This window comes from Propithecus coquereli, unplaced genomic scaffold (genome assembly GCF_000956105.1).
Source record: "Propithecus coquereli isolate 6110/MARCELLA unplaced genomic scaffold, Pcoq_1.0 Scaffold127, whole genome shotgun sequence".
NCBI classification, from domain to species: domain Eukaryota; kingdom Metazoa; phylum Chordata; class Mammalia; order Primates; family Indriidae; genus Propithecus; species Propithecus coquereli.
Window position 1 is genome coordinate 4,619,706 of NW_012136858.1, and position 27,205 is coordinate 4,646,910.

Here is a 27,205-nt window from a genome sequence, read left to right on the forward strand (position 1 = left end):
ACAATATTCAAGGTTTGGGACAATGTTTAAGGGTTAAAGTGCCAAAGCCATTTCTGTCCTAACTGTTCTCTTGTTCAGGTACCAGGAGAGAAGGACAACCCCTCCTTGTTCTCCAATTTATGTACAGTATTTTGTCCCAGCAGCAGTAAAGATCTAGGTTCTTTTCTTACAAAAGAGGGGCAGAAACAAGACAGGCTAGTTCAGAAACAAACTGAATGTGTAACTTTTCAAACTGAATCGATTTCATTACTCAGACAATGATTTCTGGGTGGTGACTGAGTACTCCTTTAATGCTGTATTTGTGCCATTCATTGTCTGGTTCATATTTCTTTGCTGTTAGATACACTTTTCTTCAAAAAAATTTCTAATGTCACTTTTGTATTTTTTTAATAAAGTATGTTTAACTTTTGGGCTCTCAATAATTGTGAAATTTCAGTGTTTTTAAAAAAATTTCTATAATGTTAATGGAGAAATTCAGCAATAAATTTATTTATATGAATTGTTTAATCACTTTTTTGTATTATAAATATGACCATTAAGATAATGTAAAACATTAAAAATAATTTTATTTTCTGTATGTGGAATAGTATCAGTTAAGGTTCTTTGTTTGCAAATAATACTTATAAACTGACTCTGGCAAGCCTTAAGCAAAAAAAGGAATTTTAGCCAGGCATGGTGGTACACACCTGTAGTCCCAGCTACAGGGGAGGATGGCTTGAGTCCAGGAGTTCAAAGTTGCAGTGAGCCATGATCATGCCACTGCACTCCAGCCTGGGTGACAGAATGAGACCCTAGGTTGTAGGAATTAATGAACAGTCTTTTCAGTGAGCTGCTTCTGTAAAGATTTGGCTCTACTCATTACTGTCCCTGTATTGTTTCACTCAAGATTCAAATACTCAAAAGGCTACCACTGACTTTGGAAGGGGAAATTTTCTCCAAAGAAGTGGAAACGGATATTGGACATGTAAAACATGTCCCTACTGTACATTTTTATTCTATGGCTGGTTTCTGCTAAGGGAATTTTAATGCTACTTTAAGTGGAAAATTAGCAATCTGGAAGCTAGTTTGCTTAAAATTGAGACTACATGGATAAGTCCTCGCTAAGACTAAGAAGGTAAACCATACTTGCATATATAAAACAATTTTCATTCTAACTAGAGAAGCTTTGGTTCATGCTAATTTGCCTATTTGTAAAAGTAGATTGTCATCAGTATTCAGAAGACTTCTATTAGCAACATTTAGAATAAATTATAGCCAACCTGAATGGAAATGCTGGCAGATGAGGATGAAGGTCATCCTGATAAACATACCACATCCTACTCATGTTACCTAACCCATGCTCATGTTACCCCTAATCAAATCACACAAAATATACGTTACCAATATGAAGATACATGAAGGAAACTAAGAAACTCCATTTTAAATTATGGTTCAATAATGGACTACATTTTACAAAAAGATGCTAATACAATGTACAAGTAATTCCTTGCTATTCAAATGTATTCAGTTCCTGAGTTCACACAGTAAGAGTTACCTGTATATATCAACTAAAAGGTAAGCATGAGATCTGACAACTGCTCTCTCTGGGAGTAGCTGTCAGCTATATTGGCAAAAAGATGCTTATTTCTGATCTCCCTGTATTTTATTAAGAACTAATCACAATTAGAGGAAAATTGAGATTTTTTTCCCCCTCACCAATTATGTGATGAAAACAGATCATCTCAGTTACAAGAAGAGTTTCTAAAAGAATGACATTGTAATAAACTTCAAACCAGAGTTTAAACTCTGATCCTTTAGCCCCATTAGACCACAATGCTTTGAGTTTAAAAAGACTCAACCTAGTTTTACAAATGTCTGCTTAAGTACCTACTGACTGTGAGGGAACTCAGATGATTTGTTTATTTATTTTAAGGGTAAAGATTGAATACCGTGGTAAGTCACACTTAAATATAGATTCTGACACAGAATAATAAATTAAATTCTATTCTGAACAGCAAGGCAATTAAGGATAACTACAATTCATTTGGTATTTTAAAAGCCATTTTAATTAGAAATTACATCTTACATACAGGTGTTATTCCAAGAAGTTTCATTCCATTGGCTAGGACAGAACGGACAGCTTTGAAAAGATGAAGTCTGGCCTACAAAATAAAGAATGATTAAGTGTTCAATTCAGTAACAGCCTAGGTATAAGTAAATAAATGAGAATGGTTTTAAAAGTAATTTTTTCTTCTAATTTAAGGTAGGAACAAAATGTCAAGGTGCTCTAGAGTTTACTGTAGGCAAGAGAAGATAAATTCCTAGCATCCCTTACAGTGAGACTGGTATACAAGGGGTCATGGAATGGGAATGACAGTCCCATCATACGGTATGGCTTCAGATAAGGCAAACTTATGATTATAACACTTGATGTAGAAAAATATGTTTCATACTCTAGCGTGTTGGGAAATATATAAACATTGATTGTTACAGCCCAACCAACATTGATTATTACAGCCTAATTATTACCTGAGTCAGTAAGTACAATGCTATAGATGAACAATATAATAATATTTTAGAAAAATTTTGAGAAAGACAGTAATATTAGTGCTAGAGTTGCTAGGGATTACACAGAGAGAACACTTAACATAACGTACCCCTGCCACTTCAGGAGGACTACCTTTTATTTGCAGTGTTTTGTGTGCCACAGCTGCAAGATGACTGAAACAGGAAGAGAGAAATCATGATGAGTAGCAATTTCTTGTTGTAACATATGAGCTTGATATCAAATCTTATTCCCTCAACTTAAAATAAATAAATCAAAACTTAGAACCATTAAAGAATGTATCCAAAGTTGTAAAGTTGAGACTGGAATTCACTGCTTTTTTATAACAAAGTAAAACACACTAAACTCAAGCTTTAGATCTTGGTTCTGGTTCTACTATTAACAGGTGGCAATTTTTGAGATTACAATTTCATTGTTAATTTTTACAAACATGGGGTATTTCCTTTCCTCATTTAGGCAGCCTATAATTAAAAGCATAACACAGCATAGCCTTTTCCCCTCTGCACAGTTAGAAGGTGGGGTAGAGACTCCTTATCGATCCACTCTGCACACACTGGCCACCTTCTTTAAAGTATCTTTTCTGTTTAGGTATGGCAGCATAGAACAATGTGCCAGAAAAATGATGACATTTGTTTTAGGATTTTTGTTGTTTTTCACAGAGTCTTGCTTTGTCACCCCAGCTAGAGTGCAGTGGCATCATCATAGCTCACTATAATCTCAAACTTCTGGGCTCATGTGATCCTCCTGCCTCAGCCTCCAAGTAGCTAGGACTATAGGCTCATGCTACCATACATGGCTAATTTTTTTCTATTTTTAGTAGAGACGGGGTCTCGCTCTTATTCAGGCTGGTCTCGAACTCCTGACCTCAAGCAATCCTCCTGCCTTGGCCTCCCAGAGTTCTAGGATTACAGGTATGAGCCACCATGCCAGGCCAAGACATTTATTTTAATTATTAAATGACATTTCATAAAACTTCCTGGCTTCTTCATCTCTGTATGTCTAAGTGGCACTTGAAGGAAGAAAAAATCTTATTTAAATCTGGGGAAGACAAGGTAAAAAGTATAACCAAGAAAACAGTCCCGATAAGTCTCTCATTTCAGTAAATCTTGAGTAAAAGCAAAATTTCCTTTCTTAAATAACTTTATGGGAAGATACAGCTGTTGCTATACAAGAGTAGACCCAATTTCTATTCAGAGTTTTTAAAATAGCCACCATGAAATGTCCATCAAAATGTCACTGATTTGCCTCCCAATTCATTCTCTACCCTCTAGCTAATTTTTCTGTGCCTCTGCTTAAAACCCTTTTATGAACCCCACTGCCCTGAAAGTAAGTCTAAATGCCTCCATACATGGCAAAGGGCTTGTACACGCTTCATTTCCTATCCCTCCAAGGACAATGCTTACAGTTCCTTTAACATATTATGTTCTTACTCGAACTCTGGGCTTTTCCCTCCTTCCCAGCCACATTACTTCTCCTGATTAATATCTACTTAGAAGCCTTCTCTGATCCCTCAAGGCTAGACTGGGTGACCTAACACTGCCTCTTATGTTTACTCTATCATTACACATATGCACTGGGCTGTAGCTATCTATGTAGTTGTCAGTTCCTGTTTACCAGACTATAGTGACCATGCCTTATATCACTGAATGAATGAACATTAATTGCTAATTTGCTAAGATAGAGCAAGAATTCCTGTAACTTAAGGAATATCGATTTTTAGGCCAAGTGATTTGTTTATAGGAAAACTTTAAGAAAGGTTCTTTGTCAGATCAGAAGGTCTCAAATGTCATTAACACTTGAAAATAGGAAGATTATAAAGTACCTTAGAGTTAGAAGGTAACTGACTATGTGTCTGGGTTGAAGATCCAGAGATGATCTATAAAGCACCTCGTCAAATCTAAAAGAAAAATGATAGGAGCAGTGGGCAGGGAAAGACTGCACGTTTTGCTAAAATAAGACATTAAGATGTTAAAATATTTTGGATGTAAGATTGACTTGACATAATTGAGAGCAGAAGGCATACGAAAAAGAGCCTGTGTACATTTGAAGGCAAAGGCACATTTTCCTTTCTTACAAATTCCTTGATGGCAGGGACTTTCTAATCATCTTGATATTCCTTAGACCTAATCCAGAGCAAAAACTTAAATCATTACTGTTAAATTGAATGTAAAACACCATGTTTAGGAACATAAACTAGCAAACAAAGTCTATGCTCAGTGCTATGAAAACCAGGTTGGTTTATTTTTCTTCACATTAACTACATGTGAGTAAGCTTTTCTGGTCCCAGAAAAGAACCACTGACCACTGTATGACAATCAAAGAAAACTGCTTTGTTCATAACCACTCCTGTCCCTTCTAGAGACTAATATTTACCAACAAGTCTAGCTTCACCAACAATGCTTGTGAGAGCTAACAGGTATGGTCTCTAGCTCAGTGTGGGGCATCAGATATTAACAGATAGATGTATTTAAGACTGTGAACTGAAATCAAGATGCAAAGGAAGGACTTATAATCTCTGAGAAGCTGCACAAAGGCAGGGATTTTCCTTCACTTATCAGAGGGTGAGAAGATGCTCTTTCCCAAAACTAAAAATTAAGTTTTTATTGGGTTTACATGGGCTAGAGGAGGCTAAGCATCTGTGTTAATTCAGCAGCAGTAAGACTGACTTTGAGCATTGGCTTAATGGGCAGACAATTGCTTTTTGGGTATACCTTTGGGAAAGGTCTAGAGGCAGGAGGCAGCTTGTTGGCCCTAGTGGTCAGCAATAACTCCATTTCAATAAGCAGAAGCAGACTTGATATCAGAAACCTTCATACCTGAGAAGATGCTGGAGAATAGAAACAGACTGTGGTTCTTGTAGACAAGCAGTGTTGGAGTCATTCAGATAACCACATCCAAAAGTCTCTTCCAAACTATTATCAGAAGTTTAAAGTTCAAAACATCAAAGGATTAAACAAGTCATCCAAGAGCACATAGCTGCAAGGGATGAACATTACCTCATAATACACAGTTCGGGGCTCCTAAATACAGCCCTAGACTTTGATGCCAACATTGTTTGACTTAATACCTAAATTTGTTTCTTTATCTGTACAACAGAGGTAACAGTATATTCTTTGGCAGGCTTATTCTGAGAACTAAATAAGGCAGTATACATAAAAATATTTTTTAGAGAGGTGCTCAATAAATATTTTTTAACCAGATTTGAATAGATGCTGGAAAAGCCCAGAAACAGGGCCTTTGGTCTTAGAATCACACCAGCCAAGACCCAGCCTGGAGAAGGACAGCACAGGATATTTTCCTGCAGCCTCTTCTCACCTGTGGAGGCGGGCGTGTGTGTACTGTAGGAAGACTCCCGTGTCCCCACGACTCTGGAAAACACGATCCCAGCTGAACTGATAGTCAGATAAGAGTAAACCTCTGAAGTCCTAAAATGACAGAGAAAATCTTCAGTGCTGAGATTTGCTCTAGTATCAAACAAAAGAAAAAGGTCTCACAGGTAGGAGTCTTAACAGACCTGAATAATGAGTGCTGCGAGCCCGACCCTCTCTGCAGTCTCCTGGGGGTTCTCTAGTTCTTTAGTTGCTGAAAAGGACAAAGGTGGCTATCTTTAACCTGCATGACACTGTGCCACAATCATGGATCAAAGTGGACATAAAGTCTGCCAAAAACATATGCTGACAATCCAGAACAGTTTCACAGTGCACAATTTACTTTCCTAATTTAGGTTAATTTACCTTTGATAATGACATTTTTCCCTGCCTACATTGAAGGTGAAAAAATTCAAATTTATCTTTCTTACAAATATCCTTTGTAAGACATCAAATATAGCTGATACTTAGTTTTCCAATAATGAAGGTTAAACAAAGTCATAAGGACTTGTGACTTGTATCAAATTTATACATGAGAACTTCACGTAACCACTCAGACAATGGACTGACAATGCTAAAGCTGTCCATGAAAAGAGGACCAAGGTTATGTCAATTCAGATTATTGAAATGAACAATTCCTGCACAGCAAGTCTAAAAATTCTCATGCCTAGTGAAATTAGTGAAAGCTATTTTTGACAAGGTTAGGGACACTTCAATGGAGGGACAGTTATAATAAATCGCACTGCCTCAAAATCCAGCAAAACATAGAAGTGGCACGTAAGTTCTGACTTTAACAACAAAAAACTGAATTCACTCTTAATGGAAGCCATGTTCTGTAGCATCCTTAATTGAATCTCATTTAAAACATCTTCCAGAAAAGTGACATCTCCTCTTCGAGTCTTCATTCCCTGCACTACTCCAAAGGGCACATGCTGGCACCTGAAATAGAGTAGGCATTTAGTTCACTGGAAGCTAAAAAAGAACTGTTAATCAAAGTATATAACAACACGCTTGCACAGAGTAGTCTGAACTAAAAAATTAATAAAATGAAATATGATGTAATTTGTTGTATGCTACAAAAGATGTTAAGCACACTCCTTCATTTTATAGAGATAATCACTAATGTGATTAAATTACTAGTTGCTTATTATAACCAAGACATAGATCAAATCTGCTTTTCCACACTAATATCTTGAAACAAAGAATTGAAGTTTGAAAGAAAAACTTTGACCACTAGGTACATTTTTGGGCTCAGCTGCCCTCACAAATCTTTACTGACCCTGAACAGGCAATTAGGAACCACGCAGACAGTACCTTTCTGCCCAGTCATATCCCATGATCTTCAGCATTTGGAACACTTGCTGAAAATGCTTTTGTTGCCCTTTATCTGCCTTGGGAAGAAAATGTATTTAAAAAAACAGTGATAGATTAATCTACAAAAATAGGTTGGACTTGAATCAAATTAACATATTTGAATTTTGACAGACTGAAGTCACTGTCAATCAATATGTTTTAAATAAACACAGAGGATGCCACTGGGAGGGTGTCTAAGTTGAATGCTCTATAAGAGAGGAAAATATTAATAAGAGCTGCAGCACTCCACTGTTGTCAGGAGGAAACATGAACTTTAATCTTCTATTTAAATTCCTTCCCTCTCAGCTCTTTATGACCTTCATCTCTAAGAAGACCAAAGCTAAAAAGATGTCTGATGGCAACTTTTTTTCTTACTGGAAAGGGAGGCTGCAAACACAAAGGAAGGAGAAGGGGGAAGATACTAGAATTACCATTCAGCAATAAAAAGGAACAAACTATTGACACACACAACAGCTTGGATGGCTCTCAAGGGCATTCATTATACTAAGTGAAAAAAGCCAATCGCAAAAGGTTGTATATTGTGTGATTCATTTATATAGCATTCTCAAAGTGACAAAATTGTCGTGATGGAGAAAGAGCAGTGGTTGCCAGGCGTTAGGGTTGGGAGAAAGGCGAGATTATTAAGTGGTTGACCATGAAGAAGTTTTGTTTTGTGATGGAATAGTTCTATATTCTCAATGTGGTTACATGAATGGTTACATGAATCTATACATGTGATAAAATTTCATAAAACCATAGCTACACAAACATCCACCCCCACGCAAGAGTATATGTAAAAACTAGTAAAATTTGAATAAGGTCTCTACCAATGTCAATTTCCTGATATTGACAAAATACTAAGATTATGTAAGATATCTTTGGGGAAAGCTAGGAGAAGGGTACACTGAAATACCATACTATTTTGAAACTTTGTGTGAGTCTTAAACTATTTCAAAATGAAAAGTTATTTAAAAACAACTGCATTATAGTGACCTGTACATATTAATTTCACATAACCATTTTCCTAATTCAGGTAATTTTTTGTTACTAAGAAGCAATGTAAACTTTTTCATTTTTAAGGTTTTTAGATTTTAAATGGAGGTTTGCCACTTTAAATACTCTTAATGTTGAATTCTCTCTGTAGTTTGATAAAATTTTTCCATAATTTTTCAACATGGCATCCAATTTCTCTCTCTATAGTTTTCATAAGTTAGGGATGCGAACTTTTTGTTCTTTGTTGTGATTACTTACCACATAAATCATTGTGTCAAAATTATACTTGTCCATTCTATCTATAGCAGCTGCAAGATCTCTGAAAAATGGCAATAAATCAAGAGTTACTAAGCAGATCTGGGTAATAATCTGTTTTACTGATTTAATAGCAATGAGGATTTTCTAATTAAGAACTCCAATTATCCGAGAGCCTGGAGTATCCCACCCTTGCTTGTGCTTGCATAATCCCAATATCATACTTTGATATAAAATAACGAAAGTAGGTTTGGGAAAAGCAATAATAATAAAAGCACTGGGAAAATAATAAAAACCAAAAATAAAGAAACAAAAGCTCTACAATAAGAAGTAATAATAACTAAAATAGCTCTGGCCAAAGTGTCCTGTAGGAAAATGTTTTATGATTACTTAAGCCTCTATTGAAAAGAATCACCTAATTATCACTTCTCTGCAATACATTCTTATAAGAACATATTTAAAATATAGGTGATATAGTGATAAAAAGTTTTCTTTTAGCTATTCTCCTATTAGTACTATTAAGGACTTTCAAAGTCTTGGGTCAGTCAGAAGCAGTATCTTCTAAAGCATTTTAAAAGACCATAAAGTTTTTTAGCAAAAATTCCACTTATCTCCTTTATCTCTGATTAAATACAAAATACTCAGTTTGTACATACTATGAAATAATGAAAAATAAACCATAGGAAAGCAATGAAAATTAAACCATGAAATTTTATAAACCAAAATTTCAAGTCAAGGATTATTAAAATATTGAAGTTTAAAGTTAAAGCTATTTTTGGTTAACAACATATAATATTGGGAGGAATGAAAAAATTCCTGGATCTTTTGTCCTTAGTACCCATCCTCATGATCCTGGCATTGTACTGAACATGCATTCTCAATGGAGGCAAAAAAAAATTCTTATTCCTTATGCATAAAGCACAGATATGCATACAACACATGCAGAGATATAGAATATCGGTGCTATTACAATATCACGAGGGTTGACAATTGAGGAAAATATGGTTAAAAAGGTTCCTTTGAGAGATTATAATAAAAGTTGGGAAACACTGGTACAGAAGATTATCACAAAAATGATGTCACAAAGACACACTCCTGTTATATTTTTTGATTTCAGCCAAGGACAAAGCCAAGAGAAACCTTTCGACTTGATGAAAAAACAAAAGAGAAGAATATTAGAAAAAGTTCTAGGTTGAGTTTATAGAAACCGAATTTGAATGCCAGAAGAAATGTCAGGTCATTCAGTCCAGGTTTGTCATTTCAGAAGGCAGAGAATCATGGCCCAGAGAGTTGAGCGATGGTCATGGGTCAGAGCAAAAATTTGGGTTTCCAGCCTCACACACTGCTCTTTTCAGTATTCTGCGCTGCACTGATTCTACTATAACAACTCTTTTCATTTACAATCCCCCCCCAGATGTATTCTATGAGAAACCCACTAAAAGGCAGAAACTACTATAGTTAAAGAAAAGTGAAAAATCAAACATTCCAACAAGTGGCAAAAAAAGTTATTTTCCCAAAGAAAAAAGAGAAAGGGTAAATATACAGAAAAATCTAGACCTAATGATAGCCCAAAAAAGATACCAGAGTCTTTATGACACGGAGCCTTTATTCTCATAGGACATTTCTTTGTCTAAAGAAAAACATAGGTGTTGAAAAACCTAGACCTAATGATAGCCCAAAAAATATACCAGATCAAGATAGTTAGAGTCTTTATGACATGGAGCTTCTATTCTCGATGGACATTTCTTATAACTACTGTGCAAGGGTTTATTAATTTAATCTATTTAGCAATAATTAACTGGCACAAAGGAATTCTAATTTTTTTAACCTAAAAAATGGATGTACTTCGTAGATATACAGGGGTCTTCTCACTTTCTAACCCCAATTGCATGGAAATGTTAAAAAGTAACAGAAGGTAGGAGATGAATTCTCTAAGAAGTGGTAAGAGACTTGATTGGTTATTTAAAGTCGTTTGGAACAAATGATGGTAGTTAATAACAACAATAAAATATCATGACTTTATGTTACGAAGGTGGTTTGTAACCCTTATAGAAAACTAATAGAAAACTCTGGCCTGCAAGACACTTGCCAGCAGTGCTTGGGTATGGTCATGTTTGCTTGTGTGGATTCTACTGTCTTACCTTATCCTTCCTATTAGCTTTGTCCCGGAAATAAGTGTGCTTGATAAACCCAGTTCTTACTTAACAAGAGACTGCTCCCCTCCACAAGGGTCAGTCAAGGAGATGAATGAATAAAAAACATAAGTGACATGGCCTACTCCCTTGGCCTATTTTACCACAATCATAAAGAGGTCTTGTATTTATGTGCATGTAAGATGGTCTTTATAGTGTGAGGACACCACTGAGCTAATATGGTCACATTTTAGTATACATTTCCAGCCAATGTGCAAGTGTAAAAATACTTATAGTTGAATATGGAGTCCCTCAGTTTTATAGTATAGAACAATGTATTCAGCTGTGGAATCCTATGAAGTCTAACTAATTGTACACAGTTGTGGGGTCACTTTTCTGATGATGTTAAACCTTTCCAGGAATCGTAAGTGGCAATAAATAGAAACCCAATTTTTTTTAAAATGGGAAAGCAGTAGATTTAGAACCTGGAACTAGGATTTAGTAACAGTTTTGAGGATAAAATGATTGTCTTGACAAAGAACTTGAAGTCATAGTCACATTCCAATGTTTACCCTCACAGAAGCTACCAACCTGGTTGCATAGAGAGAAGTCCCATCACTTCGCATTACAGTACAAGCTGAGGAGGGGTCACCATTCCCAGAGAGATCCACTACAGCAGTTCCTTTTCTAGAAATGCAAAAGGGTAACTCTGAAGCAACATAATACATTAAAACCTTTAAAGTCTAACATCTATAACATTAATCTTTAGCAAACCAGAAGCTATTTACGTTACTTAAGTAGCAATAAGCAGTGTCAATTCAAGTTCTAACCACCAGTGGAAAAAAACAAGAAGGAATATGATTGAGAATCTCTTAAGAGTGGGTATAATGTAATTCATATTTGGTTATCCTATCTTTTTTAAGCTGTTGCTCTGGATAAAGTATTCAGATAAAATCTTTAATATACTTAGTTGCAAAATGAGATGCAACTGCAGCTTAATTATGAAATGTCACAGATTCTTCTTTTAATTCAAGTTATCATAACAATCAATATTGGGCTAATTTTTTTAACATGCCAGAAAGTACACTTGAGTATTAAAACCACAGAATTTTGTTATTGTCTTTCCTGCCTGATAAAAAATTAGAATCTGTATATGACAACCTAAAAATTTTCCTTAAGGACATTACTGAGGATGTTATTAACCACATGCTTCATGAGGACGACAGGAGAAATTTTGCTTTGGTACTATGAGAAGAAACACTTCTCTTAAGCAACTGGTTTGCTTCTACATTACATATGCATGGGCTCCTATGACTGCTGCTATTTCTCTGTTTGTTTAGCTGACAGGAAGCTACAGCCTAAATTAGAAAGCAAGAAATAAAAGGCATCCAAATTAGAAAAGAAGAAGTTAAACTGTCTCTGTTTGCAGGCAACAAGATCTAGTAAATGGAAAACCCTTAAAGATGCTACCAAAAAACTGTCAGAATAAATAAATTTAGTAAAGTTGCAGGATACAAAAAAATCAACATACAAAAATCAGTAGCATTTCTATACACTAACAACAAACTATCTGAAAAAGAAATCAAGCAGAACAATCCTATTTTAATAACATCAAGGAACATTAAAATACTTAGGAATATATTTTACCAAGCAGGTGAAAGATCTGTACACTGAAAACTATATAGCACTGAGGAAAGAAATTAAGACACAAATAAATGGGAAGATATCTCATGCACATAATTAGAAGATTATTTAAAATAACCATCCTACCTAAAGCAATCTACAAATTCAATACAATCCCTATCAAAACTCCAACATTTTTCACAGAAAAAGTAATTCTAAAATTCATATGAAATCCCCCAAAAGTCCAAATAGCCAAAGCAATATTGAGCAAAAAGAACAAAGCTGGAGGCATCACACTATCTAATTTCAAAATCTACTACAAAGTTATAGTAATCAAAACAGCATCATATTGGCAGAAAAATAGACATACATACCAATGGAACAGAATAGAGAGCCTATATACAAATCCACACATTTATGGTCAACTGATCTTCAATAAAGGTGCCAAGATCACCAAATGAGGAAAGGACAGTCTCTTCAATAAATGGTGCTGGGAAAACTGGGTATACACAGGGAGAAGAACAACCCTGGACCCTCGTCTTATACAAAAATCATCTCAAAATGGATTAAAGACTTAAACCTAAGTCCTGAAACTATAAAACTATTAGAAGAAAACATAAAGGAAAAGGTTTGTGACAATGGTCTTGGCAAAGATTTCTTGAATAAGGCACCAAAATAACAGGTAACAAAAGAAAAAATAGACAAATGGTATTGCATCAAACTTAAAAGCTTCTGCACAGCAAACAGAACAATTAACAAGGTGAAGTGACAACCTACGATATGGTAGAAAATATCTGAAAAACATACATCTGATAAGGGGTTAATATCCAAAATATATAAGGAGTTCAAACAACTCAATAGCAAAGAAATAATCCAATTTAAAAGTGGGGCAAAGACCTGTATAGACATTTCTCAAAAGATATACAAATCATAAGTAGGTATATAAAAAGGTGTTTAACATCACTACTCATCAGGGAAATGTAAATTAGAACCACAATAAGGTATCTCCTTACACCTGTTAGAATGGCTTTAAAAAAGAAAGAAAGAAAGAAAGAAAGAAAGAAAGAAAAATATCGGCACGGATGTGTAGAAAAGGAAACCCTTATACGCTGTTGGTGGGAATATAAATTAGAATAGCTATTATGGAAAACAGTATGGAAGCTCCTCAAAAAAATTAAAAACAGTCACTTTGCCTGATGGCTCATGCCTATAATCCCAGCTACTCAGGAGGCTGAGATGAGAGGATTGCTTGAGTCCAAGATTTCAAGGCTGCAGTGAGCTATGATCGTATCACTGCCCTCTAGCCTGGACTATAGAGCAGGACTCAGTCTCATAAATGAATGAATGAATGAATAAATCAAAAATGAAACAAAATAATTCAAAATAAAATCACATGATACAGTAGTATCACTTCATATACCCAAAGGAAATGAAATCAGTCTATCAGATATAGAGCACTGCCTGTTCATTGCAGCATTATTCACAACAGCCAAGATATGGAATCGACCTAAGTGTCTACTGACAGATGAATGGATTAAAAAAATATATATATACACACAATGGTATACACGCACAATGGAATACTATTCAGTGTTAAGTAGGAAACCCTGTCATTTGTGACATGCATAAACCTGGAGGACCTTATAGTCAGTGAAATAAGCTCTGCACAGAAAAACAAATACTGTATGATCTTACTTATATGTGGAATCTAAAAAAATTGAATTCATATAAGCAGAGAGTAGAATAGTGGTTACCAGGGGCAGGGAATGAAAAGATGCTGGTTAAAGGGTACAAAATTTCAGTTAGACAGGAGGAATAATTTCTGGAGATCTACTGTACGGCATGGTAAATATAATTAATAATAATGTATATTACACTTGAAAACTGCTGAGAGTAGATTTTAAATGTTCTCAACACAGATAAGTATGAGGTGAGATATGTTAATCAGCTTAATTTAAATATCCCACAATGTATACATACGTATATCAAAAAAAAACATCATGTTGCATACCATAAATACATACAATTTGTCAATTAAAAACAATTTTTTTTAAAAAAAGGAAAAAATCTACTGTAAGGAAACAGAACTCCAGCAGGGATGCACTAATATCTTGGACTTTATATTATTTTTTCTGTCTCTCCTTTCTGATTTCCTCATTTTATTCTTTGAAAAGCCTGTCATATCTACTTTCATAAGTTGCCTTAAATCCTTTTTGAAAAGAATGAGATTTTTTTTTAAAAAAAAAGATAAAGTTGAGTCAGCAGAAGTAAGTTCTACTTCCTTTTTTCAGTTATACCATTATCAGGTTGTGTGACCTTAGGCAGGTCACTTCTATTTTCTGTGCTTCAGTTCCCTCCCATATCAACAACAAATAATGTCCTTTCTCCAGACCTTAACAGGCTTTTGCTATGGCAACAAAAGACAGCATGTGGGAAAGTACTTTGAACAGTAAAAGACACTATAAAAAATGCCACATTCTGTTGTCCTTACTGAAAGAACACATCAATACCCCAATTTCAAAGAACAAATAATTTTACTTAAGAATAGTAACCTGATCTTACATTGTTTTCAGCAGCAGTCCTTTACTGTCCAACAACTTTAAGACTTCTTGAGATTTTTCACGATAAAATGATTCTCCTGAATATTCATCAAAGTGTATTCCTAGGCGCTAATAGGATTCAGGAATAAAAGGAAAAAAAGTTAGTTAAATCTCCTATTATCTTACCCTAAGACAAAGTTAAGGATGCTCTACCATCTGTCACATAGATGGGAAAAATAAAAATTAGATCAAGTTACTCCTCTACTCAAACCTAATGGCTCCCACTACAACAATCAAGTATTCACAATGGTACTGTGCTGTCCAGGATAGTAGTCACTAGGCCCATGTGACTAAATTAAAATTACACAAAATTGAGAATTTAATTCCTCAGTCACACTATTCACACTTTCCGTGCTTAATAGCCATATGTAGCTAGTAGTTACCATACTGGACAGCACAGATACAGAACATTCCCAACACTGCAGAAAGCTGCCTCGGATAGCCCGGGAGAGTATCTTACATAACGCACCACCCTACAAACTCTGCGATGTTCTCTCCTACTGTTGTTCATTTTGCTTACTTACTCTAGGCACATGGGTTTCTTTACTGAAACCCTACTCAATCCACCCACAGACAGCACACCTGATCTCTCCAGCTAGCATCCAGCATCATCCAATGGACTCTATACAGTTTCTTCTTTAATTTGGCCTATCTTTAATTTGTTTAGTTTGCTCTCTGTCTCCATGCTAGAATGTAAGGTCCATGAGAGCAAGGATTTTTACCTCATTTATTCACTGTTGTATTCCTCTCCTCCCCAATGTTTATTAAATGAATGATTTACACCCAGCACACACAGGCCTAAGGAAGTGAAAGAACAAAAAAATAAATAAAGAATGATAGAAAAGAAAAGCCCCCAGATGGGCCACGGTTGGTGATGTTTGCCTATAGTTCTAGTTACTATGGAGGCTGAGGTGAGAAGATTGCTTGAGCCTAGGAGTTCAAGACCATCCTGGGCCACAGAGCAAGACCTCCATCTCAAAAAGAAAAAAAAAAAAAAATCCAGACAGAAATGAAGTGTCAGAATGTCACCTGATAGTGCTTCTGAATTATTTTGTAGTTCTTTCAGGCCAAAAGCCAATACTGGAGTCCCAGTGTTCAATTCTACCACAAATCTGTTCTCAAGACATGAGCTTAAGCAGCAGCTTCACTACACAGGTATCAGTCAGGAGCTGCACCACATCATGGGAGAGTCTACAGGTACCTTATAAATCCGAATGTACTCTTCAATGCTCAAATCCCGAAATTTTTGCCATAGTGAAAGTGCTTGCATGTCACCCATTTCCAGTCGCTGGAAGAACTCATGTGCTGATTTTGCTACACTTTTATTATCTGCTGCTTCTTTATTAACTTGTACATAAACCTGAAAGTACAATAGTACATTAAATGAAGTACATTACCAGTCACTGGTGAGAAAAAGAAGAAAACAAAGTACCATTCTCCAGTAAGGAGAAAAAGAAAGCAAAACACAATTCTAAGAATTCTTATTTAGAATTTACCCAAGTTGGCCTCCTGACAGAGCGTAACTTTTTTTTTCTTTTTTTGCCATAGGCTCTTGGTGAAGCCTATAGACACCTCCTCAAAATGCTTCTAAATGCATTAAAAAAAAAATGGGATTATAAAGAAAATAATTATGCTGAAATACATTTAACCAAATACTTAAAAAAATTAATTTGTGATATAGTAATGGGGGAAAATAATCAATTTCTTGGAGAGGTTAGTGAAAATAAAGTATAATTTCTTCTCATCGAAGTTCACAGACCCCCTAAGTTAAGAATGCCTGGTTATACCATTTGATCCAGCAATCCCATTACTGGGCATCTACCTAAAAGAACAAAAGACATTTTATAAAAAAGACATCTGCACTCAAATGTTTATAGCAGCGCAATTCACAATTGCAAAGATGTGGAGACAACCCAAGTGCCCATCAATACATGAGTGGATTAATAAAATGTGGTATATGTATACCATGGAGTACTATTCAGCTATAATAAACAACGGTGATATAGTACCTCTTGTATCCTCCTGGATAGAGCTGGAACCCATTCTACTAAGTGAAGTATCCCAAGAATGGAAAAATAAACACCACATGTACTCACCAGCAAACTGGTTTCACTGACCAACACCTAAGTGCACATATAGGAATAACATTTATCGGGCGTCTGGCAGATGGGAGGGGGGAGGAGGGGATGGGTATATACATACATAATGAGTGCGATGCGCACCATCTAGGGGATGGACACGCTTGAAGCTCTGACTCGGGGGGCGGGGGGCAAGGGCAACATACATAACCTAAACATTTGTACCCCTATAATATGCTGTAATAAAAAAAAAAGGAAAAAAAATATCTGGTAGATTTGTATTTGAAATAAAATATTTCTCATATTAAAACAAAAAAGAATGCCTGGTTAAAACTAAGCTGTCGTTTCTTCTGTTTTTTATCAAAATGCCAAATTATTACTCCTGCAACTTCTCTGAGAAAGGTTGAAGGAAGTAGGATGGCTCAAACTGGCAAAGAAAAGGCCAAAGGACGATTTGGCAGTTGAAAGATTTTTAAACTGTTCTCTTAACAGTTTACTGTGAAAGACACGTAAAATAGGTGAGTGTGGTAAAAAGACCTTTTGGACAGTTAGTTTAATTATACTCTAACGTAGGCTCCTAAAAACCATGTGGAGCGCCCAATTCTGGAGTGTTGTTAGCACCATCTGTCTTGGCTGGTTTAGTTCTGTACCCACCCAATGACTGAAGCAAAGCTGATGGCTTATTAAGGGCTCACTCTTTCAGTTCTAGGATTCTGTGTTCCCAGTGAAGTTTTCATCATTTTCCAGTCTCCAAAATACAATGTTAATAAATGACACTAAAATATCAATATCATAGTTCAAGTAGTACTGAAATTATGCACGTGGACTAAAAAGATTTTACTTACAAGCTGTAACTCACTTCCAGATTGAAACAAGAATGACAACTGAACTATCATATTATCTCCAGAAAGCTCTTAAAGTAGCATGAAAGCAATATAAATTGGTAAATAAACTATAAAACATTTTAGGCTTCTAAACTCTTATTGTCATCAAAGTACCATGGCAGCAGTATTTGGGTAGAAAAAAATGATTTTATTACTGGAGGATACACTAGCTTATACCCACTAGAAACTACCAACAAAAGGGAAAAATGTTTTACTTTTCATAGATGGTTTGTGTTAATTACTTGAATGACAAACTTAATCAAATAAATACTGCCAAATAAAGGTAAAACTACCTGATTTTTTTCTTCTCTTTAAGTCATAGCATGCAGGAAAGAGTTAACATACCAGGCCTGAGAAGGCTATCTTTAAAATGTCCTGCTTACGATGTTGGCCACTGGCTGGCATCTGGCAACTTGGATTTTGGGAATGTTTCTACCAACCTAAATGATAAATGTGGCTCACTGTACCTAAACTATTTGTGCAAAGAATACAGTTTATGCTGAACACATGCTTTTACTACTGGGAGTCCGGAACTGGGTACAAGCTAGGGAGAGGGTGCCTACATGATCAATCCCCAATAAAAACCTTGGACGTGGAGTACCTAGCAAGCTTCCCGGCCAAACATTTCACACGTGTTGTCACAATTTGTTGTATTTGTTGCTAGAAGAATTAAGCACATCCTCTGTGACTCTACTGTGAAAGGATTCTTGGAAGCTTGGGCCTGGTTTCCTCTGGACTTTAACCCCATGTGTGTCTTTTTCCCTTTGCTGATTTTGCTTTGTATGCTTTTCTTGTAATAAATCACAGCCACGAGGATGATTATATGCTGAGTTCTATGAATCCTCCTAGTGAATCAATGAACCAGGCGGTGGTCTTGGGGATACCTGACACATATCATAAAAAACTAATTTCCATGTGATCCTATTAGTAAATATAATGCACACAGTGCCAGTTAGAAAACAGAGAAAGAAGATTTTGGTAAGGTGTGGGGAAACAGAAAGGGTCCTTGGAAGAGAGTAAACTGCAGACTTCCTGACTTTTGAATGATCTACCCATTGACAACTGCTTAACAGTCCAGCTCCAGCCTATATGAGTAAAGACATAAATATATATTCACGAATGGTTTGTGATTCTATCTTACACACACATGCATATGTACACAGAGATTATAAGCAAACATATGCAAAAATGTCCTTATTTTTAAAAAAGATTTTTTTTTTTTTTTAAATCTAGAACTCTAAATCCAAAGAGCCAAACATTTAAAAATCAGCAAGGCATGGTGGCTCATGCTTGTAATCCCAGCACTTTGGGAGGCCGAGGTGGGAGGATTGCTTGAGGGCAGGAGTTCGAAACCAGCCTGGGCAACGTAGTGAGACCTCATCCCTACAAAAAATAAAAAAATTACACGTGTGGTGGTACACGCGTGTAATCCCAGCTACTCCGGAGGCTGAGGCAGAATTGCTTGAGCCCACGAGTTGAGGTTACAGTTACAGAGATAAGTATTTTAGAAAAAACTTTACCAGAATCTTTTCTCTTTCTTAAAATTTAAAATAGAAATAATTAAAATAAAAAGCCCTTCCTAATACCTGAAGATTTTTGTCATTTCAGCAATTTGTAGTTATAAAGCAAATACTGCTGAAAATCAACTGACACTATCAAACACAAAAGCCTTAAGCACTTAGCAATATGCCTGTAAATGCAAATATAAAACAATAATTATTAATGTTTATTGCTATTTTAGAAATGTTTTTTCTTTCATACATGAATTTAATAGTATGTACTTCTGAAATTATAAACAGTTTAAATTTACAGTTACCATGAACCTTTTACCCTTAGAAAGCACGTATTTTGAAGAGAGCTTCCTTTGGAGGCTAGATCTAGACAGAAAGGAATAAAAAGAAAATTTTAAATTTGCGTTTGATAATAAGGCAGTGTGGCTTATCATAAGTGTTTCTGAGGATGGAAACACAATTTTTCTTTTAGTTATGAGGATGCAAAAACTAGCTGTATACCCATTAGGGAATAAACTAAATGTCTTAAACTTCCTTAAAGGCATATTAACCTTCCCTTTTTACTATTTCTAGATGTTTTGCCAAAAAGCATATGACATTTTATTTTGAATTTAATTAAGATAATTACAGTCAGCTTCTTGGGATGATCTACCCATATATATAAAACAAAGGATGAATAATAAAACTAGTAGATAATGGCCTCTTGTCCCCAATCCCTTAAATTTGATGGCAGAATATCATTAGCCAGATGGGCACAGTTTAACTCCTTGGTATGGGGGCGGGTCCAACCCTACCTCCCATCATGCTTAATACTACTGAGAATAACTGTTAAGAATGGTCAGCATAACTTGGACATGACTGACCCTTTTATCTATATATTTATGTGTCATTTATCTTAAAATGCATTTAATTTTTACCTCATCATTTAGAAAAGGACGTGTAAAAAAATTCATTATAACTTAAACAGACAAGGGCCAGACTCAGTGGTGTACGCCTGCAATCCCAGCACTTTAGGAGGCCGAGGTGGGAGGATCGCTTGATGCCAGAAGTTCAAGACCAGCTTAGGTGACACAGGAAGACCCTGTCACTACAAAAAATTAAAAAAAAAAAAAATTAGCTGGGTGCAGTGGCGCATGCCTGTAGTCCCAGCTACTCAGGAGGCTGAGGCAGGAGGATCGCTTGAACCCAGGAGTTCAAGATTACTGTGACCTATAATTGTGCCACTGCACTTCAGCCTGGGCAAGAGTGAGACTGTTTCTAAATAACATTTTTTTAAATAAAAAAATTTAAAAAAAAATTAAACAAGTTCATTGTTTAATGTTCCATGCCTTAATCAGAAATTCCTTAGAAAACTGCTAGTTGAAACAAACTCCTAATGCTAAATAAAATATTAAAGAAATTCAAACAAATTTATATAATTGAAATTTAACATATCAATACTTTAAACAGCTAATAAAGTCAAAATCTGTGAGGTAAAAAAATAACTTGTATCATCTAATTCATCAATTATGAAATTTCTCCTCCTTAATGTATCACTAGTAGCATATAAACAATATTTTACCCTTCATTTGTCATCTTTCAATATTTGGAATCTCTTATATTTATTCTCTGTACATATATAATTGCATTCATAATATCTTACAGTTTTATTCAAGGGTGATAATTATTATCTCCTTATAGATCACCATGTACTAGCATCTAATAAAGGTAACATTTCTCATGGTGAAAAAAGTATTTTTTGCACATTTTAATGGTAGTGTTGTCTTAGACAGCAGAGATAGGGTACAAAGGCAGGCAGCTTTGGGAAGGACAGTAGGGGGCAATGGCAAAGTGGAAAAACTGCTAGGATAGAGGAAAGGAAAACTTCCACTCCCAGGAGTAGCAGGAGCTGGGTAGCCCCGGGGTGGTGGCAGGCCCTCAGAGGGAAATGATTCACAGTATGCGTACACAGGGAGGCTGGCCTCTAGGCCTGCAAAACTGGGCCAGAGCAAGGATCTCACAGGCAAATTCTGTCACACAAGCAGAGCCGCATGCCTCCAAGGCATCATGTAGGCTGGGATATTAAGCTGTCAGAGATTGGTGTGGACTGTAGACAAAGAGTCCTTCATGACCAGGCCAGAAGGCATATAAGAGCCTGGGGAACACTGTGTGATTTGGGAGGTGGGGAATTCCTAATAGCAATGACTTAAACTGACTTTCACTATACTGAAAAGTGATAGCTGTGGTCAGATTTTATTAGACTTATAATTTAAGAGCATTTTCTTACATATAAGTATTAATAAGGAGCAAAATTATTACCAAGATTTATTAATAATGTTCCCTGAAAAAAGAAATGTGATCTAACCAATAAAGAACTCCTGAACACAATTTTTTATTTAAAAAAAATTTCCAACTGCATTAATATTCTGACATATGACTACAATCAATTTAGTCTTGAATTCTTTTCTTTAAGCTGGAGAAATTGTTTTGAGAATCTAAAGTCAGGAAAAACATTATTTCTTGAGGAACAGATACTACTCCCACGTTTTTAAAAATGAAAGCAAGTAAACATTATCATTCATCAAATTGGTGCTTTGATCTTGTCCTATTTGTCTACTCATTACTTTTTTTGGCTACTGATATAAGGAAGCTCAGGGTCAAATCTGTTATATAATTTTATCTAGTGATATATTATCCCTTAACTTTCTATTTCTCTTTTATTAAAAGCCCACCACTGCAATTACTTCAAATCCTTTTAGAAAGGGGCAGGGTAGAAATAATGAAATAGAATTTGTGGGGGTCATTTTGAACTTAAGAAAAAACAGACTATTTATGTTAATACATTCTGTTATTAATACCTTTATAAATGCCAGTGCTAGGATAAAGGGCTAATGCATCCTTTATTAGCATGATATTCATTCTCTTATTAGGAGCAGCCCTTATATTTCAGAAGAATTTCTATGGTTACAAAATCCATAATAAGCAACATGTAATGAGTCAATTTCTACAAAAAAAAAAAAGTGGTTATATATTCTTAAAGGTACTGTGTTAGATGTTATCAAAGTCTATTCGAATAGTTTAAATCTAGAAGGAAAAAAATAGAAAGAACTTTGAGAAGTTATATTAGTTAATTTTGTGCTGCTATAAAGTATTCATCCAAGGCTGGGTAATTTACAAAGGAAAGAGGTTTATTTGGCTCACAGTTCTGTAGACTATACAAGAGGCATCATGACAGCATCTGCTTCTGGTGAGGGATTCAGGGAGCTTCCAAACAAGGCAGAAGGCAAAAGGGAAACATTTTAAGAGAAGAAGCTAGAGCAAGAGGTGGTGGTGCCAGGCTCTCTTAAACAACAAGCTTTTGTGTGAACTAATAAAGTGAGAACTCACTCGTTATCACAGGGAGGGCACCAAGCCATTCACGAGGGATCTGCCCTCATGACCAAAACACCTCCTACCAGACTCTACATTCAACACTTGGGACCAAATTTCAACATGAGATTTGGAGGGACCAAATATCCAAACCATATCAAGTTACTTTTAAAAAGTATTATTAAAACAGATAAAAGTAAATAATGATATACATATACCCATGATTCAGATTTAATACTTGTTAACTAACATTTTAGCATAAGAAATTACTTTTCAACATAAGTAGAAAGGCTTTTTAGTAAGTGTTCTGAAGCTTATTACAAATGTTTTCCTTGAATTACTAGTGTGATAAAGAATATATTAGTTATTTAACTCAGCCAATTCAGGGGGAGGAGGGAACTATTACGAAACCACTTCCCTGTTTTGTGATAGAACGAATTAATAAATTAGAACAATAAAAGAAAAGGTTTCAACAGAACTAAAAGCAAAAACCATATATGATCATTTCAATAGATGGAGAAAAAGCATTCAATAAAATCCAACATCCATCCCTTCATGATAAAAACCCTCAACAAACTAGGCATAAGAGGAACATACCTCAAAATAATAAAAGCCATTTATGATAAACCCATAGCCAACATTGTACTGAACAGGGACAAGTTGAAAGCATCCCCCCTATGAGCTGAAGAAGACAAGAATGCCTACTTTTACCACTTCTGTTCAACATAGTACTGGAGGTTCTAGCCAGAGTAATCAGGCTAGAGAAAGAAATAAAGGGTATCTAAACTGGAAAAGAGGAAGTCAAACCATCTTTTTGCTGATGATATGATCTTATACCTAGAAAACCCAAAAGACTCCTAGCTTTGATAAATGAATTCAGTAAAGCCTCAGGTTACAAAATCAACATACACAAATCAGTAGCATTGCTATACATAAATCACTACAACCAAATCAAGAATTCAATCCCATTTACAATAGTTGCAAAAAAAAAAAAAAAAAAAAGGCCCAAATAGTCAAAGCAATCCTAAATAAAAAGAACAAATCTGGAAACATCAATCTACCCAACTTCAAACTATAGTATAAGGCAGTAATAACCAAAACAGGATGGTACTGGTATAAAAGTAGACACATAGATCAATGAAATGGAACAGAGAATCGAGAATAAAGCCAAATACTTACAACCAACTGATCTTCAACAAAGCAAACAAAAACATACACCGGGGAAAAATGCCCTAAATAAATGGTGCTGGGAAAATTGGACAGCCACAGAAGAATGAAACTGGATCCCTCTCACCATATACAAAAATTAACTCAAGATGGATTAAAGACTTATATGTAAGACCTGAAACCATAAAAATTCTAGAAGGAAACCTAGGAAACACTCTTCTGGATGTTGGCCTAGGCAAAGAGTTCATGACTAAGACCCCAAAAGCAAATTCAATAAAAATAGACAAATGAGACTTAGTTAAATTAAAAGGCATCTGTACAGCAAATAATCAACAGAGTAAACAGACAACCTACAGAATGACAGAAAATATTCACATTCAACATGGGACTAATATCCAGATTTTACAAGGAACTCTAATCAGAAAAAAAACAAAAAAACAAAAAAACAAATAATCCCATTAAGACGTGGGCAAATAACAGGAAAAGACATTTTTCAAAAGATGATATACAAATGACCAACAAATGTAATAAAAAATACTAATAATCAGGGAAATGCAAATTAAAACCACAATGAGATATCACCTTACCCAGTCACAATTGCCATTATTAATAAGTTAAAAAACAATAGATGCTGGCATGGATGTGGTGAAAAGGGACACTTATACACTGTTGCTGGGAATGTAAATTAGTACAACCTCTATGGAAAACATATGGAGATTTCTCAAAGAACTAAAAGTAGATCTACCATTCAATCCAGCAATTCCACTACTGAGGATCTACCCAGAGGAAAAGAAATCATTATATCAAAAAGACACCTGCACTCACGTTTATCACAGCATAATTCACAATTGCAAAGACAGGGAATCAATCTAAGTGCCCATCGACTGAGGAGAAGATAAAGAAAATGTGGTATATAGACCAATATTCCTTATGAATATAGATGTAAAAATTCTCAGTAAAATCCTAGCAAACTGAATTCAGCTGCACATCAAAAAAACCTAATCCACTATGATCAAGTAGACTTCATCCCAGATGTGCAAAGATGGCTCAACATATGCAAATCTATAAATGTAATTTCACCACATAAATAGAAGCAACAACAGAGACGATATAATCCTCTCAATAGACACAGAAAAAACATCTGACAAAATTCAGCACCCTTTTATGATAAGAATGCTTAATAAAATAGGCAAAGATGAGACTTACATTAAAATTATAAAAGCCATATGTCAAACCCACAGCAAACATCATACTGAACAGGGAAAAATTGAGAGCACTTCTGCTTAGAACTGGAACCAGACAAGATTGTCCACTATCACCACTTCTATTCAACATAATGCTAGAAGTCCTAGCCAAAGCAATCAGACAAGAGAAAGAAATCAAGGGTATCCAAATGGGGAAAGAAGAGGTCAAACTATCGCTCCTTGCTGACAATATGACCTTATATCTAGAAAACCCCAAAGATTCTGCTAAGAGACTCCTGGAATTGATAAATAAACTCAGCAAAGTGTCAGATTACAAAATCAATCTACACAAACCAATAGCATTCACATACACCAACAGTCAAGCTGAGAATCAAATCAAAGACTCAATATCTTTCACAATAACAACAAAGAAAATAAAATACCTAGGAATATATTTAACTAAGGAGGTGAAAGACCTCTACAGGGAAAGCTATGAAACACTGAGGAAGGTAATTGCAGAGGATGCAAACAGATGGAAAAACATATCATGCTCCTGGATCAGCAAAATCAACACTGTCGAAATGTCTATACCACCCAAAGTGAGCTACAGATTCAATGCAATCCCCATTAAAATACAAAAGTCATTTTCCACAGATCTAGGACAAACAGTTCTATGTTTCGTAGGGAACCAGAAATGGCCTCAAATAGCCAAAGCAAGCTTAAGCAATAAGAACAAATTGGGAGGCATCACCTTACCAGACTTCAAGCCCTATTGCTACAGTAACCAAAACAGCATTGTACTGGCACGAAAACAGAGACATAGACCAATGGATCAGAACAGAAAATCCAGACATAAAACCATCCTCATATTCCCATCTGATCTTTGACAAAGCAGACAAAACATACACTGGGAAAAAGAATCCCTATTCAATAAATGGTGCTGGGAAAATCGGATAGCCACATGTAGAAGACTGAATCAGGATCCTAAGCTCTCACCACTCATCAAAATTAATTAACGATGGATAACAGACTTAAACCTAAGGCATGAAACTATAAGAATTCTAGAAAAAGAGGTTGGAAAAACTCTTATAGATATTGGCCTAGGAAAAGAATTTATCGAAAAGACCCCTAAGACATTCACAGCAACAACAAAAACAAATAAATGGGACCTGCTTAAATTAAAAAGCTTCTGCACAGCCAAGGAAACAATCAACAGAGCAAATAGACAAGCTATAGAATGGGAGAAAATATTTGTATGCTATATATCTGATAAAGGGCTAATAACCAGAATCTAGAATGAACTCAAGGAAATCAACAAGAAAACATCAAACAACCCCATTAAAAAGTGGGCTAAAGACATGAACAGAAGCTTTTCGAAAGAAGACAAAGGGCCAATAAACATATGAAAAAATGCTCAATGTCTCTAATTATGAGGGAAATGCAAATAAAAACTATAATGAGATATCTAACTCCATTGAGAATGGCTTTTATCCAAAAGTCCCAAAACAACAGATGCTGGAGTGGGTGTGGCAAAATCACCTTATACACTGTTGATGGGACTGTAAACTGGTACAACCTCTATGGAGAATAGTATGGAGATACCTCAAAGCACTAAAAGTAGAGCTACCATTTGATCCAGGAATCCCACTACTGGGCATTTATCCAAAGGAAAAAAAGACATTTTATTAAAAAGACACTTGCATGTGAATGTTTATAGCAGCACAGTTCACAATAGCAAAGACAACCCAAATGCCCATCAATACATGAGTGGATTAATAAAATGTGGTATATGTATACTATGGAGTACTACTCAGCCATAAAAAATGGTAAACTTTTGTTGAATGTGAACCTTTGTAACAACCTAGATGGAACTGGAGAGCATTCTTTGAAGTGAAGTATCGCAACAATGGAAAGACAAACACCACATGTACTCATATTAAACTGGAACTAATCAATCAAACACTCATGTACATATGTTAGTAAAACTCAGTAGAAACCAAGCAGGTGGAGGGCAAGGCCACAGGTAAATACACACCTAATGGGTACAATGCACACATCTTGGTGATTGGTACCCTTATAACTTTGACTCAAATGGCACAAGAACAGTTCATGGAACCAAAATGTTTGTGCCCCTATGATACTCTGAAATTTAAAAAAAAAAAAA

The 27,205-nt window shown here is 35.5% G+C and overlaps 1 protein-coding gene across 1 annotated transcript in view; it reads right to left on the reverse strand.

Moving 5' to 3' along the window:
• Positions 1-2,018: 2,018 nt before the first annotated feature.
• RARS2 (arginyl-tRNA synthetase 2, mitochondrial) overlaps positions 2,019-27,205 on the reverse strand; it is a 75,949-nt gene continuing 50,762 nt past the window's right edge. Inside the window, exons 9-20 of the mRNA XM_012638225.1 lie at positions 16,071-16,229; positions 14,832-14,938; positions 11,238-11,333; positions 8,518-8,578; positions 7,228-7,304; positions 6,728-6,852; positions 6,060-6,127; positions 5,861-5,970; positions 5,362-5,457; positions 4,368-4,442; positions 2,637-2,700; positions 2,019-2,141 (exon numbers count right to left, since the gene is read on the reverse strand). Of these exons, the coding sequence (XP_012493679.1) occupies positions 2,055-2,141; positions 2,637-2,700; positions 4,368-4,442; positions 5,362-5,457; positions 5,861-5,970; positions 6,060-6,127; positions 6,728-6,852; positions 7,228-7,304; positions 8,518-8,578; positions 11,238-11,333; positions 14,832-14,938; positions 16,071-16,229 (1,125 nt within the window). The 3' untranslated portion in view covers positions 2,019-2,054. The remainder of the gene's footprint in view (positions 2,142-2,636; positions 2,701-4,367; positions 4,443-5,361; positions 5,458-5,860; positions 5,971-6,059; positions 6,128-6,727; positions 6,853-7,227; positions 7,305-8,517; positions 8,579-11,237; positions 11,334-14,831; positions 14,939-16,070; positions 16,230-27,205) is intronic.